This window comes from Pleurodeles waltl, chromosome 4_2 (assembly GCF_031143425.1).
Source record: "Pleurodeles waltl isolate 20211129_DDA chromosome 4_2, aPleWal1.hap1.20221129, whole genome shotgun sequence".
Lineage (NCBI taxonomy): Eukaryota > Metazoa > Chordata > Amphibia > Caudata > Salamandridae > Pleurodeles > Pleurodeles waltl.
The window spans coordinates 795499403-795515167 of record NC_090443.1 but is presented as its reverse complement, the minus strand read 5'-3'; the positions used below and the strand labels follow the sequence as shown (position 1 = coordinate 795515167).

At 44.0% G+C, this 15765-nt stretch overlaps 1 protein-coding gene across 2 annotated transcripts in view; it reads left to right on the top strand.

Moving 5' to 3' along the window:
* The window catches only part of SRSF11 (serine and arginine rich splicing factor 11), a 235644-nt gene that overhangs the window by 25042 nt on the left and 194837 nt on the right, over positions 1–15765 (top strand). For both annotated transcript variants that reach the window (XM_069232448.1, XM_069232447.1), the window contains exon 4: positions 12944–13036. In XM_069232448.1, the coding sequence (XP_069088549.1) occupies positions 12944–13036 (93 nt within the window). The remainder of the gene's footprint in view (positions 1–12943; positions 13037–15765) is intronic.

Genomic DNA, 15765 nt, shown 5'->3' with positions numbered 1-15765 from the left:
AGAAAGTGCACATTGCTGATTTATATTCTACTATATACACCTCAAACTTGGAAGACCAATGGTTCAGTGGCACTCCTGCAGTTATCATTAAAATGCAGCATATGTTGCAAAACTAAAATCAGATCTCTCTTTAAAACAGGTGGGAAGCTGAGGGTTAACCACACAAATGTGTAAGACTGTACTGATATTGTTGCACAATATTTCCTTGAGAAATGTATGGCCCAAACAAATTTTCAACTCTACAAGAGTGGTGGGAGTCAACATTATGCAGCAAATCAACTCAGCTGAGAACCCACCCAAAAAACTCTATAAAGTCTTGAAAGAATGTACTCATCCACTGGCCTGTGACATAGAATTTCCAGTGTCTCAAGATTTATGCATCTCTAGCGTTTTTTTTTTTTAACTCCATTCAACCAAATTTACGCTAATTTTCCTAAGCCCATTGACCTTAATGACGTGGAGGCACTCAGAAATTACTCCCCCCTCACTTTGAAGGCTTATCTAAGTTCAGTTTGGTTACTCCTAAGGATAATAAAAATGTCCTTAAAGGATAGTCTGGTTCGCGCTCTGACATATGTCCTCTTTGAATAATGGCTATACTTTCAGAGACACTGCCGCCTGCTATATGTGACATATTCAGCCGGACTTTAACCACTGGGATAATTCTCCAGGCGTGGAAAGATGCACTAGTAGGGCCCACCTTGATGCTTCTGATCTAACCAATTTCCGTCCCATTTCTCTTCTCGTCTGCTGGGCAAAGCACTTGAATGGCTAATTAAGAAACAACTCATTACATACCTCGAGAATAACAGTATCTTGGATCATCTGACAATAACCCTTGATGCTGTCTTGCGAGCTATTCTGGTGGTGTTAAACCATCTCCATGGCTTTTGACACAGTGTCTCACATAAAGCTGCTACAAAGACTGCATGACTGTCGAATCTATGGGGCAGCATTAACCTGGTTCAGGGACTACCTGAGCAGTAGAACACAATCCATCTCCCTTGATTCTTCTAAATCACATACATAAGCTGATTGAAAGAGGAGCCCCACAGGGTTGCTGCCTAAGCCCCGTACTCTAATGTATATGTGGCCCCTTTTGCCAGTATTGTTAGAGCCTGTGGGTTCAGTCTTATGCAGATGATACCAAGCTGGTCATATATTTTAATAGAGATTCAGAGAAAAACAAACAGCGTTTTCTTTTGCGTATGAAAGCAGTTGCAGCCTAGGGGTCATAGATTTGTTACAATTGGATGCTGCAAAAACTGAGATTATATTGTTTGGTAAGGCCCGGCAGTTCTGGTTACCTAAACAGAAAAAAATGCTTTGGCGTTCGAATTGACCAAATGTTAACCATGAAAGAACAGACTATTTCTACGACAGGCACCTGTTTCCACATACTGCGTCTCTTAAGGAAAGTCTTAATCTTTTTACCATAGTCAACCAGGAAAACTCTGGCCCAGGGGCTTATGTATAATTAGTAGGCTAGACTACTGTACTTCCTTTCTAGCCTCCACAACTGAATATCTACTTGCCAAACTCCAAGTTGTGCAAAATACAGCAGCCTGCCTCATTTGCAGTCTCCCTTCTGGCGCTGAGTCGGCTCACCTTCTGAAACAGGACTCTTAAAATCATAAAAATGTTACTAGACCTGCATGTCGAGTAACTTAAATAATCTACGTGACCTAACTGTAATGTACTTGACCCGTACACTGGTCTCAAATTATGTGATCCTAGTCCAAATAGTTTAGAGTCACCTTTTTCTGAATTCTCACGTATGATTGCACCTTCAAATATGTGTGCTCAGCATTTCTGCTGTACAAAAAAAAAAAAAATTGTTTGATTAAGTAGACTAACTTTTGCTGCATGCATCTCAAGAATCTAGCCCACATACGCCCATTGAGGTCTAGCCCACATGCCCATGAGGTCTAGCCCACATAACCTAAGACTTCTTTTAGTTTACTAACAACATTGCCACCAAGGCAGGAGCATTTCTCAGTTTGTTTAAACCCTCAAGTTTAATAAATATATTACTAATCCATGATGTGGTAACATTGTCATCTACACACTAACTCAATGTCCAAAAACCTCTCCACTAACTGGCAGCTTTACTGATACACTGTATAGTTTTATTAACAATCTGTGAAAATTGGGTTTTAGAAAACATATACTTTGCACTCCAACATGTAAAGTATTGTGTATTGTTTTAATCCTGTCAAAATATTTTTTCATCACACAGAAATATTAAAAAGGGTCTTTCACCACTACTGAAATATTTTTTTGAAATGTTAGCAAAGTTAACTTAGTCATTTAAATATTGTGTGTTAGGAAAAACCTGACACCCTGTATACTTTTATTTTACATTCTAAGCAGCAGGTCGCACAGTTCACCTTACAAAGTCCTGGAACTCTGCAGTCAGAAGGAAAAGTGATTGTAAGAAAAACTGACTTTAGACCTCTGTCTGTGAACACAGAGCAAATGTGACATAAGAACAAGATTTAAAGACCTCTTTTGTTGCCCCTCTACTTGTCAACAGAACACTTTGTTCAGTGTCAGCTCCCCAGAGGGGACTAGTAAGTATTAAAAATAGCTTGACCTGATCAAATAAGACTGGCCAATGCAAGTGGTTGAGTGGATTTTTTTGAGCCCTGCTGAAATCACTGCTCTGGCTGCCAGTCAGAAAAAGAGTTGTCATTAAAATCTGCTGTCTCACCCACAAAGTGCTGATGGGAAAAGGTCCCCTTCATCCCTCCCACAAACTGTCACCTTATTGTCCATCGAGGCCTCTGAGGTCAAGTGACAAAGCACTCCTGACACTTCCCCCAAATATTTAAAAAAAAAAAAAAAACATCAGGTGGCAGGGCTTTCTCAAATTTAGCCCAGCAGTATTGGAATAATCTGCCATGTGACATTCGCACCTGCATTGATCATTGCCGCTTCAGAAAAAAGCTCAAAACAATGTTGTTTTAATTATATTTTTGTTACAAAGGCCACCACCTTGGATTCCCTGAGATACCTCTCCCGTGGTGATTTGAGTGTCATATGAATTAACTTATCATAAGAGGTATGTCCCAGAATGAGGACCAGAATGCCTGCACATGACTTCAGATGCTGTTTGGCTCGCAAATTAGTTTGTGGGCACAATTTCCTCTTGGAAAATGCAATCACTTGGAAGTTGTCAGTTGGCAAAAAATTGCAGTATTTCCTTTTCATCTAGCAACTCCACTGAAGAGGCATTAAATGCTTGATGCAGTGATGGGGTTTCTAAGTGCGCACAGCTCCTATGCTCCTAGCAGCACCTGTATGCATGTAAGACTGTTCTTCAGTTCCATACTCAATAAGATAGGATGTGCTTTGGATGGGACCTCACGGCTGCCTGTTCTTCAGATTCACATTAAAAGGAATGATTAGCTGAAGTAACTTCACCATTTGTAAGATCAACTTCATATTCTAGTCAGTGTTCCTCACATTCAAATGCAATCTCGGAGCTTTCCTGTATTATTTGATTCAAGACTTGGGCAGCATTTATCTTTTTATCCTCCAAGTATTGTGCACTCTTTTGGCTTCATAGGTGTATATACTGAGAGTCAGAAGTATGTGCGCTTGTATTTATTTTTATGGCTGCTTACCTGATCTCTGCTGTTATTTATGTCTTGCTCCTTGTGGAAATGAGCTTGCTCTTCTATTCAGTTTTCATGCATATCTCTGAAAATCCTTTGATAGAAAAAGAAAAACTTGTAATTCTAGTGGTTCATTATGGAAATCCACTGTAAATGTAAGAACAATCAAACATCTTCCTTTGAAATCATAAATAAATAGTCGAGTGGAGAGGGACAGGAATCCCTAAAGCTCGTATGGGTTTGTTAGATGAGGGAAATGTGGTGACACCTCGTTTGGTGGCGACTTGGCCCTAAATATCTAGTACAGTGTTTTAAGGGGTGGCAAGGTACATGCTGTGTGGCCTGCTTTGTTCAGGGGAGCTCCACTAGGTCCCAAAGCGACGGGCACACCATTGCAGGCACATACCATCTCGATTTCCTGGACCACCCACTGCGAGATATAGCATAGGTGTGCTACCCAGTAGTATTCTATTAGGTTGGGGTATTAAAGCCCACTTTGTTCCTTCCGCAGCGAAAGGAAATCATTTGGATGCAGAGTTTTTTTACTGCCACCCTGTAAGGAAATGCCTCCTTGGCATGGTTACCCCCTGACTTTTTGCCTTTGCTGATGCTATGTTTTGAATTGAAAGTGTGCTGAGGCCTGCTAACCAGGCCCCAGCACCAGTGTTCTTTCCCTAACCTGTACTTTTGATTCCACAATTGGCCCACCCTGGCATCCAGATAAGTCCCTTGTAACTGGTACCAAGGGCCCTGATGCCAGGGAAGGTCTCTAAGGGCTGCAGCATGTATTATGCCACCCTAGAGACCCCTCACCCAGCACAGACACACTGCTTACCAGCTTGTGTGTGCGAGTGAGGACAAAATGAGTAAGTCGACATGGCACTCCCCTCAGGGTGCCATGCCAGCCTCTCACTGCCTATGCAGTATAGGTAAGACACCCCTCTAGCAGGCCTTACAGCCCTAAGGCAGGGTGCACTATACCATGGGTGAGGCCAGGGATGTGGAATTCCTATCGCCCGACGCCCGGGACATCTTGTTTGGGGTCAAGGGCAACAAGTTTTTATGTTTACTTTGTCCTTGGGACAAGTAGGCCCAACCCTCTGCAGCACAAACCATTTGGCTGCCTGTTTACAGAGAGTGGAACTCTCTGCAGTTGAGGTAATGTGTTTCCAAAAGATATTGCTGTTCGAACTTGTATTTATGGTTCATTATTTGAAAGCCTTCATTATTAGGGTGAGTGCTGTAAATAAATGTTTTAAGGTCACACTTCACTACTGACGTTGGTTCCAGTACAAAATAAAAAAAACGTGTATACACATGTTTGAAAAGTTTAGGCTATGAGGCTAAGTATAATGCTCCCAGAATGCTCTCTGATTAGATGCAAATGAAGTGTCATTTAGTAAAATATGTTGATGCATGCTAGTATTTCCCAAAAATATTTCTAATGGAAAATCAGTGTAACCATTTTCAACACGATTATGGGAAGCATGAAAATAAACGAACACTGACAAAGCCAACTGATCTGACATATTTTTATAAGTCTTTTAGTTTCATCAATGCGTGTCTTGTTTTGACATGGCATTTGTAACACTTTTTATTGTTGTGGGAGCTACCAGGCCCTCAACATTGTAACAAACACTGGCAAAAAAAAAAAAAAATTTTGGAACTCTAAAAGCACACGTTGCCACCAGTGGCATAACAAAGACCCGCAGCTGCCCTCCAGGGTGTCCCTTCAGCACAGCCCCTGCCCTGAGTGAGTCTGGAGAGGGGGCTCCTCCATGTTCTTTGCAAAGGGGCACCCTCCAGTTTCGTTACGTCACTGATTGCCACTGTAGTTCCCGAGACTGAACAAAACTACTTTGTGTGCCAAAATGCTCCTTGTGGAAGAGCAGAATGCGATCACTCACAGTAAAGCCAGCCGAAAGAGAGAGAAATAGAAGTTTAATAAAAACAAAATGTCTTTGTTAACACCAGACCTAATTAGGGACCAAGACCCACATGTAGGTAGCTTTTTGCATGTCGCAAACAGCGACTTTCGCTGTTTGCGACGTGCAAAAAGCACATTGCGATGCACAAACCCAGTTTTGCGATTCGGTAACCTGGTTACTGAATCGCAAAACTGGTGTGCGACTCGGAATTAGGAAGGGGTGTTTCCTTCCTAATTGCGACTCGCAGTGCAATGTAAGATTGTTTTGTGACCGCGAACGTGGGCGCAAACCAATCGCAGTTTGTCCCCATTTCAAATGGGTGCTAACACTTTCGCAAAAGGGAAGGAGTCCCCATAGGACCCCTTCCCCATTGTGAATGTCACTGTAAAAAAAAATTCAGGGCAGGCAGTGGTCCTGCGTACCACTGCCTGCTCTGAAAAAATGAAACGAAAACGTTTCATTTTTCGTTTTTGTAATGCATCTCGTTTTCCTTTAAGGAAAACGGGCTGCATTACAACAACAAAAAAAAAACTGCTTTATTGAAAAGCAGTCAGAGACACGGTGGTCTGCTGTCTCCAGCAGGCCACCATCCCTGTGAGGGCCGCCATTCGCAAAGGGGTCGCAAATTGCGACACACCTTATGATTATTCATGAGGTGGGCATTTGCGAAGCCCTTGCGAATCACAGATGGTGTCAGGGACACCATCCTACATTCGGATTTGCGACTCGCAATTTGCGGGTCGCAAATCTGAACCTACCTACATGTGGCCCCAAATTCTTAAAGAAAGTCACAAAAGTACACCCATGGTATATGCCGTACCCCTATAAAATATTTGTGAACTGTATTTTAGCATGGGTAAATACGATGTGTAGATGTGCTCATGTGAAAATCTATTGAGCATTTGCAAGTTCATTTTCCCTCCAGCCACTTTCTTCCCAACCCTGGAAGAAGTTCTAATTCTGCCATTGTCAGGAGTAAATGTCCAACCTTTCCTATTATGGGAAAATATTAGAGAGAAGCTGGTGAAAATCTTTAAAACATGCAGGTTAGTAGGTTTGCAGACTCAAAGGCATTCCAGCCCTGGAACTATTGCTTACTGCTTCCTCCAGCCCCAGTATGCAGATCTGCAGAAAGGTGGCTAAATAGGGAAATTGCTACAGTAGGGATTGAAACTGCAAGTATTCAAGCCCTACTATGGTAGTAGCCCTGGCATAATCAGAGAGGCTATTATCAGAGCTCTTACATAATGAGATTGCTGCCATAATTTGTCGCCACACTACATGGCACCAAAAGGGACAAGTAGATCTTTTTACAGGACAAGTAGATTTGAAAAGCAACCTGTCCCCTGGACAAGTAGATATTTTAATAAATTCCACACCCCTGTGAGGGTACCAGTGCATGAGCACTGTGCCCCTACAGTGTCTAAGCAAAACCTTAGACATTGTAAGTGCAGGGTAGCCATAAGAGTATATGGTCTGGGAGTCTGTTTTACACGAACTCCACAGCACCATAATGGCTACACTGAAAACTGGGAAGTTTGGTATCAAACTTCTCAGCACAATAAATGCACACTGATGCCAGTGTACATTTTATTGTAAAATACACCACAGAGGGCACCTTAGAGGTGCCCCCTGAAACTTAACCGACTATCTGTGTAGGCTGACTGGTTCCAGCAGCCTGCCACACTAGAGACATGTTGCTGGCCTCATGGGGAGAGTGCCTTTGTCACTCTGAGGCCAGTAACAAAGCCTGCACTGGGTGGAGATGCTAACACCTCCCCCAGGCAGGAGCTGTAACACCTGGCGGTGAGCCTCAAAGGCTCACCCCTTTGTCACAGCACTGCAGGACACTCCAGCTAGTGGAGTTGCCCGCCCCCTCCGGCCCCGGCCCCCACTTTTGGCGGCAAGGCCGGAGAAAATAATGAGAATAACAAGGAGGAGTCACTGGCCAGTCAGGACAGCCCCTAAGGTGTCCTGAGCTGAGGTGACTCCAACTTTTAGAAATCCTCCATCTTGCAGATGGAGGATTCCCCCAATAGGATTAGGGATGTGACCCCCTCCCCTTGGGAGGAGGCACAAAGAGGGTGTACTCACCCTCAGGGCTAGTAGCCATTGGCTACTAACCCCCCAGACCTAAACACGCCCTTAAATTTAGTATTTAAGGGCTTCCCTGAACCTAAAGATTTAGATTCCTGCAACAACAAGAAGGACTGCCTAGCTGAAAACCCCTGCAGAGGAAGACCAGAAGACAACAACTGCCTTGGCTCCAGAAACTCACCGGCCTGTCTCCTGCCTTCCAAAGAACTCTGCTCCAGCGACGCCTTCCAAAGGGACCAGCGACCTCTGAATCCTCTGAGGACTGCCCTGCTTCGACGACGACAAGAAACTCCCGAGGACAGCGGACCTGCTCCAAAAAGACTGCAACTTTATCCAAAGGAGCAGCTTTAAAGACCCCTGCAATCTCCCCGCAAGAAGCGTGAGACTTGCAACACTGCACCCGGCGACCCCGACTCGGCTGGTGGAGAACCAACACCTCAGGGAGGACCCCCGGACTACTCTACGACTGTGAGTACCAAAACCTGTCCCCCCTGAGCCCCCACAGCGCCGCCTGCAGAGGGAATCCCGAGGCTTCCCCTGACCGCGACTCTCTGAAACCTAAGTCCCGACGCCTGGAAAAGACCCTGCACCCGCAGCCCCCAGGACCTGAAGGACCGGACTTTCACTGCAGAAGTGACCCCCAGGAGTCCCTCTCCCTTGCCCAAGTGGAGGTTTCCCCGAGGAAGCCCCCCCTTGCCTGCCTGCAGCGCTGAAGAGATCCCTTGATCTCTCATTGACTTCCATTGCGAACCCGACGCTTGTTCTAACACTGCACCCGGCCGCCCCGCGCCGCTGAGGGTGACATTTCTGTGTGGGCTTGTGTCCCCCCCCCGGTGCCCTACAAAACCCCCCTGGTCTGCCCTCCGAAGACGCGGGTACTTACCTGCTGGCAGACTGGAACCGGGACACCCCCTTCTCTCCATTGGAGCCTATGCGTTTTGGGCACCACTTTGAACTCTGCACCTGACCGGCCCTGAGCTGCTGGTGTGGTAACTTTGGGGTTGCTCTGAACCCCCAACGGTGGGCTACCTTGGACCAAGAACTGAACCCTGTAAGTGTCTTACTTACCTGGTAAAACTAACAAATACTTACCTCCCCCAGGAACTGTGAAAATTGCACTGTGTCCACTTTTAAAATAGCTATTTGTGAATAACTTGAAAAGTATACATGCAATTGAAATGATTCAAAGTTCCTAATGTACTTACCTGCAATACCTTTCAAGCAAGATATTACATGTTAAATTTGAACCTGTGGTTCTTAAAATAAACTAAGAAAAGATATTTTTCTATAACAAAACCTATTGGCTGGATTTGTCTCTGAGTGTGTGTACCTCATTTATTGTCTATGTGTATGTACAACAAATGCTTAACACTACTCCTTGGATAAGCCTACTGCTCGACCACACTACCACAAAATAGAGCATTAGTATTATCTCTTTTTGCCACTTTCTTACCTCTAAGGGGAACCCTTGGACTCTGTGCATACTATTCCTTACTTTGAAATAGTGCATACAGAGCCAACTTCCTACATTCGGCTTCTGACCTCTGGAACCGCTGCTGGTCGTATTATCTCTTTTTACCACTATTTTACCTCTAAGGGGAACCCTTGGACTCTGTGCATGCTATTCCTTACTTTGAAATAGCACATACAGAGCCAACTTCCTACACCCCCTATGCCCTCCACCTTCTTCCAAATGGACTCCACTTGTTCTGGAGTAGGCTAATATCTGGGATGGTTGTTGGGAGAGGTTGAAATGAAATAATTTGGGAAGCACATTTATTTTAATCACATCATTATGCCCAACCATGAGATGGAAAGGGGCACCACTTCCTGATATCCTCTAGGAAGATGTTTTAATATTGCCAATTAGCTTTGGTCCATCTATCTAGTTGGCTAGTTATGTTTAACCCATGACACCTGGTGGAGTGAGTAGCCCAATGGAAATGGACAAGGGCCTGCAGATGTGGGGGAGGCATGGCCGGGAATAAGGTTTAGGGCATCAGATTTGTTTTGGTTTGCACTGGAGCCTGATGCTACTTTGAAGTTGTTCAGCTACCTAACTAGTTCAGGCAGTGAGTTTGGTGTTAGAAGTGGTCATGAGCAAAAAGATTCACCTTGTGTGATCGACCCGCATTGGGGACACCAGATGATTTTTGTGAGTGCCTAATCTTTATGGCAGGGATTCTATTACTAGAGAAAATGGAACAGGTGATAAGGGATAGGTTTGGTGTATTGGACATTAAGCTTAGTAACTGCTGGGGGTATGCCGCCAATGATTACATTGATCACCACAGGTTCAAGTTTTGTTTTTGCCCAGAACTGCCCTGAGAACAGTCCAACTAACCCAGTCATCTGCTTTCTCAGTGTCTTAAGGATAATACCATAAATCCGACCTGATCTGGGTCTATCAGGCTAGAAAGAAGATCTAGTCCCAGGGCCAGAAATTTGGTATAAATGATCACCTTGGTGTTCAGAAGTGCATGGTAGAATGTACAATTAATTGGTCCTGTCTTTTTCTGGTTTAGGTATTAGTGTAATCTCTGCCTCACACATGGTCCGTGTAAGGCTTGTAGTTTGGTTAAAGGAGTTGAATAATGATGTTCCTGAAAGAGAAGGAAGAATGTTTTGTAAAAGTTCAGAGGGAGGCCCTCTGGCCCCAGAGTCATTCCCAGAGGCATGGACCAGGCACTTCATATACTTCAACAGGATCAATGGATGACTCGAGTAGCTCCCTGTGGGCGGTCTGGGGGGGTGATAGACATAGAATTGCAAGATTGGTGATATTCCTGCATATCAGCTGGATGTTAGGCCCCTTGATTGGTATGTGATTGGTAGAATTTATGGAATGCCTACCATTTCTCCTTGACTTGTTGTCTAGGGGCCAGTATGTGTTTTGACATGTGTAGTTGTATTTTACACGCTAGGATAGTGCCCACTGTTTATCTTTTGTCATAAAAGCGCTGCTCCAGGGTGAGTAAAGAACTTACTAAGTTTAGTGTCTGTTTTTTTTTGAGTTGCCCTCTCAGGATAGGCAGTTTTTTTAACCATGTTTGGTTGGGGATTAATTATCTGTTCTAATGCCTTAATTTCAGGTTAGATTAGGTGCGGGAAGCCGACATATAGGGGATGTAGCCACCCCAGGTGTGAGTAGCTCATTCGCTACTACCCTACCCCCCCCCTAAACATCCCTAAATGGAGTATTTAAATAGCCCCCTGGCACCAGGAACAGATATTCATCTGACTGAAGAAGGAGGAGGACAAAGAGCCTTCCAGCGTGAGAACAGTGGACCAGCCTGGACATTTGGTGCTAAACCCTGCTTAGCTGCTCGGAGGGCTGCCAGCACTTCGCAAACCAGCCAACAGACATAGTGCGGTGCTTACCTTCAGGATCTCGCAGTCCAGGGTCTCTGGGACCCCACACATCGTACTATGCACATCAGTTACCTAGAGCTTTTAACTGTTAACCGAGTGCTCATAGTGTTCATAGTTCACCTCATCAATAAGGTAGTCCTCATATGCACAAACATGACAGCCATGTATTATGTGCAGAAACTATGCTAGCGGAACACCTCCCAGGGACACAACAAATTTGCCGACATTCTCCGCAGGATGCAGCAACAAGTCCACGAATGTGAACTCCACCCTAGAGTCCTGTGTTTTTACTTGTAAAAAAAAAAAAAAAAAAAAAGGGGGGGGGGGGAGGTTTCCCAGTCATAGACCTATTTACAACAAAAAACGCAAAACACCCATGCTTCGTCTCCAGTTTCCCACACCCTCAGTCCAAGGACAATGCTCTATGGATGAACTGGTCAGGGATATTTGCCTATGCTTTTCCACCTCTCCTTCCGATTCTGGTTCGAAAGCTCAGGCAAAATTGCTTGACACTAATACTAGTGTCCTTCTTGTGGGCCGGCCAGACCGCCATTGTGCAGTACTCTGCTAGAGCTGTCACTCATTCCTCATGATAAGCATCTCCTCAATCCAGTTTCTCACTTAGAACCATGGTCAAATCAGGTATCCAAATAACAAGGAATTTAACCTTGGCATATGGCTCCTGAAGTCATAGAGTTTGGATACCTTAATCAATCAGTCAGACAAAGCTTTTATGGAAGGACTTAAGAGGAATTCTGCCAAGGGTACCCCCAGTGCCTTCTTTGAACCATAGCATTGTACTCACTAGGCCCATGGGCCTACCATTTGGACCTCTACATCTATGTCCTTTGCAATTTCAATCGTCGAAAGTAGCATTCTTAGTTGCATTCACTTCCCTTAGATGTGTAAATGAGCTCCAGGCCTCAACCTTGCAAGAACCGTGTTTCCAAATACCCTAGGATAAGGTAGTTCTTCGTACCAATCCAAAATTTTGACCAAAAGTGGTATCTCAATTTCATCTGAATCAAACTATTGAATTGCCAGTCTTTTTTCTGCACTCTTATTCTGTTGCTGAAAGCGCCCTCCACACCTTAGATGTAAAGAGATCGCTTGCGTTATAAATTGATGGAACTAAAACATTTGGGAAAAATAAGCTTTTTGTTGCTTTTCTCCGCAGAAAGGTAATCCTATTATTAATACTGTATAGTAAGATGGAAAGAGCAACTTTGGCCTTTTGAGGTAACATTCCCATAGCTGAGATGTAGGCCCACACCACGCACATTCAACAAACGTTATTGTGTATATTTTAGAATAACAGCAAGCTAACATTGGTCAGGCAGTGCTATGTACACTATTCCAGACCACTGCAACACCCACATGTTAGCCACCGATTTGGAGAGCCACTGCTTTACAGTCTATGCAGAGCATGTGTATCTACAGCCGCACATGCCATCAAACAGAAAATGTTACTTACCCAGTAAGCATCTGTTTGTGACATGTAGTGCTGTAGATTCACTTGAGCCATATCCGCCTTACTGGATACCTCTGGCTGTTAGTCTTTTTCTGTACATTCATTCTTACACTAAACTCCACTCTCACCCGCCTGCTGGAAAACAGTCTAACAATGGAATTGGTACCCATGTGAATCACTTGCACGAGGAGTCGTTAAACTTCATGACGTGGAAGAATTTTCTAACAAAAACAACTTGCAACCTTCCAGAAGTATGCAGAGGATGTGAATCTACAGCACTACATGCCACCATCAGATGCTTACTGAGTAAGTAATATTTTCATTTTTGGATATCCACATTGGTTAAGATACACACAAAAAAAATCTAAAATAATATTTGAACTATATTTCATGCTGAGAGTCTTGATAGCTTTAAAGTGTTTTTGTGTAAATTGATTTATTTTATTTTTTTATAGATGGGTGCTGTTCCATTGTCTGCATTAGGAGCTTCTAGCCTTGACCCCACACTTGCTGCTCTTGGGCTTCCTGGTGGAAACATAGGCTCACAGGTAAAAGTTTGATACTGTTCAGTTTTCGGCCACTGTCAATAAAAAAGTGGGCTGGTATTTTTTGTTGTGAAAGACCTTCAGAACGTGTTTCTGTATGGTTAAATATACAGGGGTGGCTATACCTAAAACTGAGCTCTTAGTCTTCATTAGAAGAGACTCTACATATGTATCATTTTACTTGTCTACTTATTTATATACTCTGGAAGACACATTTTTCAGCACTGGCTCAGATCATGAGAAATTGTACAAGTAAAGAGAAACGGCTGCATGACTGGGGAGTGATAAATGTACTGGCACCAAATATAACCCCCAAAGCATCTGATCCTAATAACCTAAATATTGTGATCCTCTGTGCCAACAGGCTTTTTGTCTCAAAAGCCTAAAGGTTTGATGCAGCATTCATTTCCTGCATTTCTGAATTGTTTCTAGTTCTAACGTGACTGTACATCAGTAGCCATAGCTTATGTAAGCTTTTGGAAAAAAACAAGAGGGACTGCCCCCACACTAAGGGAACAGGGTACTGTTCAGGCATTGAAGTTAAGAAGTTTCCCTTAAGAAGAATATATATATCATACCAAGTTAAAACCACTTAGATTCAAGCCAGTTAGCAACCACACTCCATGAACCACACCTTACACATCAAAGCAAGTATCACATGAATATGTAGAAAATACACAAGGTTTTACTATAATACAAGCAAAGCAAGAATATATACATTTTCTCTTGTGAATCGGTGCAAAATCATTTAAAAAGTTTTTTTAGATTTTTTTTTTTAAAGTATTTTAAAGAGTCAACATCATCAGTAAGACCACCACCGTCCTAATACCATAACAAGAAACCATAAAAAAAAGTAAATAAATGACTAAGACACGACAAGTTTTGTATTATAATACTGCAGGTGCACCCAAATATTAACAGAGATCTGTGATGCAAACAGCTACTGTTTCCCCATGTATAGCAGATCCTGAAAATATGTTGGTGCATTTTGGTAAGAATGTTAAATAAGAATCACCTTCATGACAGAGTAGTTGAATCAGTCCCCCAGAAAATTTCACAAAAAACATAGAAGGGGCCAAATAGCTTATGGAGATCCTTAGTCTACCTTCCAGTTAACTAAAAAAGATCCTTCTCCTACTCTAGAGAATCATATTAGGTATGTGGCTATATCTCACTCACTGTACTTTGCATCAGCATGCCAGTAATGAGATCTCCGCTATATCCTCCCATATTTAAATGGGACGGGTTATCTTAAGACAAAATGAATATTCCTCCTTTGTTTTGAATTAACAAAGACTCCAGGCAGGCCAATGATGGAGACATACAAGGTAGTGAGCAGTGTGACAGCCTTGCAAGTAGTACTGTGCTGATCTGTACGCAGGGTTCAACACCCACAAGCTCCTCTGTGGTCTGACTGAAATCCAGTCGCCACTGGACTACCAGTCATCCAGTGTCACGGTCACAGCCAAATCCTTCTCCGGCTGTGGCTTCCCTTCTGGGCAACCAAGGTGCGCTCTGATAACTCCCCGGTCTGGCAAACTCAAATGTAATTTCTAAGTGGCGGGTTCTGATCTCTGGTGCTGCATGATGGCGGGAGTGGTGTTTGGGCTACCATTCACCCTTAGCAGCCTTCAGCTGTTTTATCCCTGTGCTGTGAACCAGAGGTGAATCGACTTTGTTTTGGCTTGTCTCTGGAGGCAACTTCTTCTTGAGCAGGACAGAGCAAGCAGTGTCCCTCTTCTTTGCTAGCCACCATGTGCACCAGGTGCTGTCCTTGAAGGAGCAGCCTCTCTTTGCTGGGAACTAGGTTCAGTAGGGCAGTCCTCCTTTGGTCCTCCTTCCAGTCGAGATCTGAATTCTGGCTGACATAGGTGCTCTGTTTATGTACACAAATGTACCTCGGGATTCCCTCCTGATGATCACTTTCTGGGAAGTGTGACAATGGCAATTCCAAGATGCACCATTATGCCTTCTCCCAAGATGGCTGAACCCCTCTCTAAGCACCCAGAGCCTATGGAGCTCTAAGCACCCAGAGCTCCATACCCAACCCTGAGGTGTGTCTACCAAGAGAGCTACAATCTCCTGGAGAACTGGTTGGACAATAGGTTTTTTTCTCCCGCGTTCCAGCTTGTCTCCCTAAACTGAGGCTGCCCTTCTCACAAGTGTTCCCCATTTGTAACACCTCTCTCTGCCGACCAGGCCCCTCTTGTCTCCTTTTCTGGGAGTCAATAGCACATCATCCCAGGAGGGCAGAAAGTTGTTTCTGCTACAAGCTCAATGTGTAACCGTTATGTATTTAAAATGGCTTCCGAGGTCAGTGACTGTCTGAGAATCAACGAAGACATAGAGGGGTATAGTTGCTTGTGCAGATATGCCCCCACAAGTAATATAATGCACACTGCCTTAAACAGTAAAGCCTGCTAGAGTGATGACTCGTATATATCGCATGCAGTGTTAGGGGGCATGGCACACAGCCTTCAATAGCAGCCGGTCATGTGCTTGGTGACGGGTCCCTTACGGTGGCCAAATTTGTACTGCAGCCCTTAGGGACCACCTTTAGTACCCCAGACCCTATATACCAGGGGTACTATTTACTAGGGACTTGCAGGGGTGCTAAAGGTTTTGCCACTCGGGGAAACTGTACAGTTTAGGGAAAGAGATCTGGCACTGGGGACCTGGTTAGCAGGAACCCAGTGAACTTTCAGTCAAAATCACATCAGATGCCAGGCAAA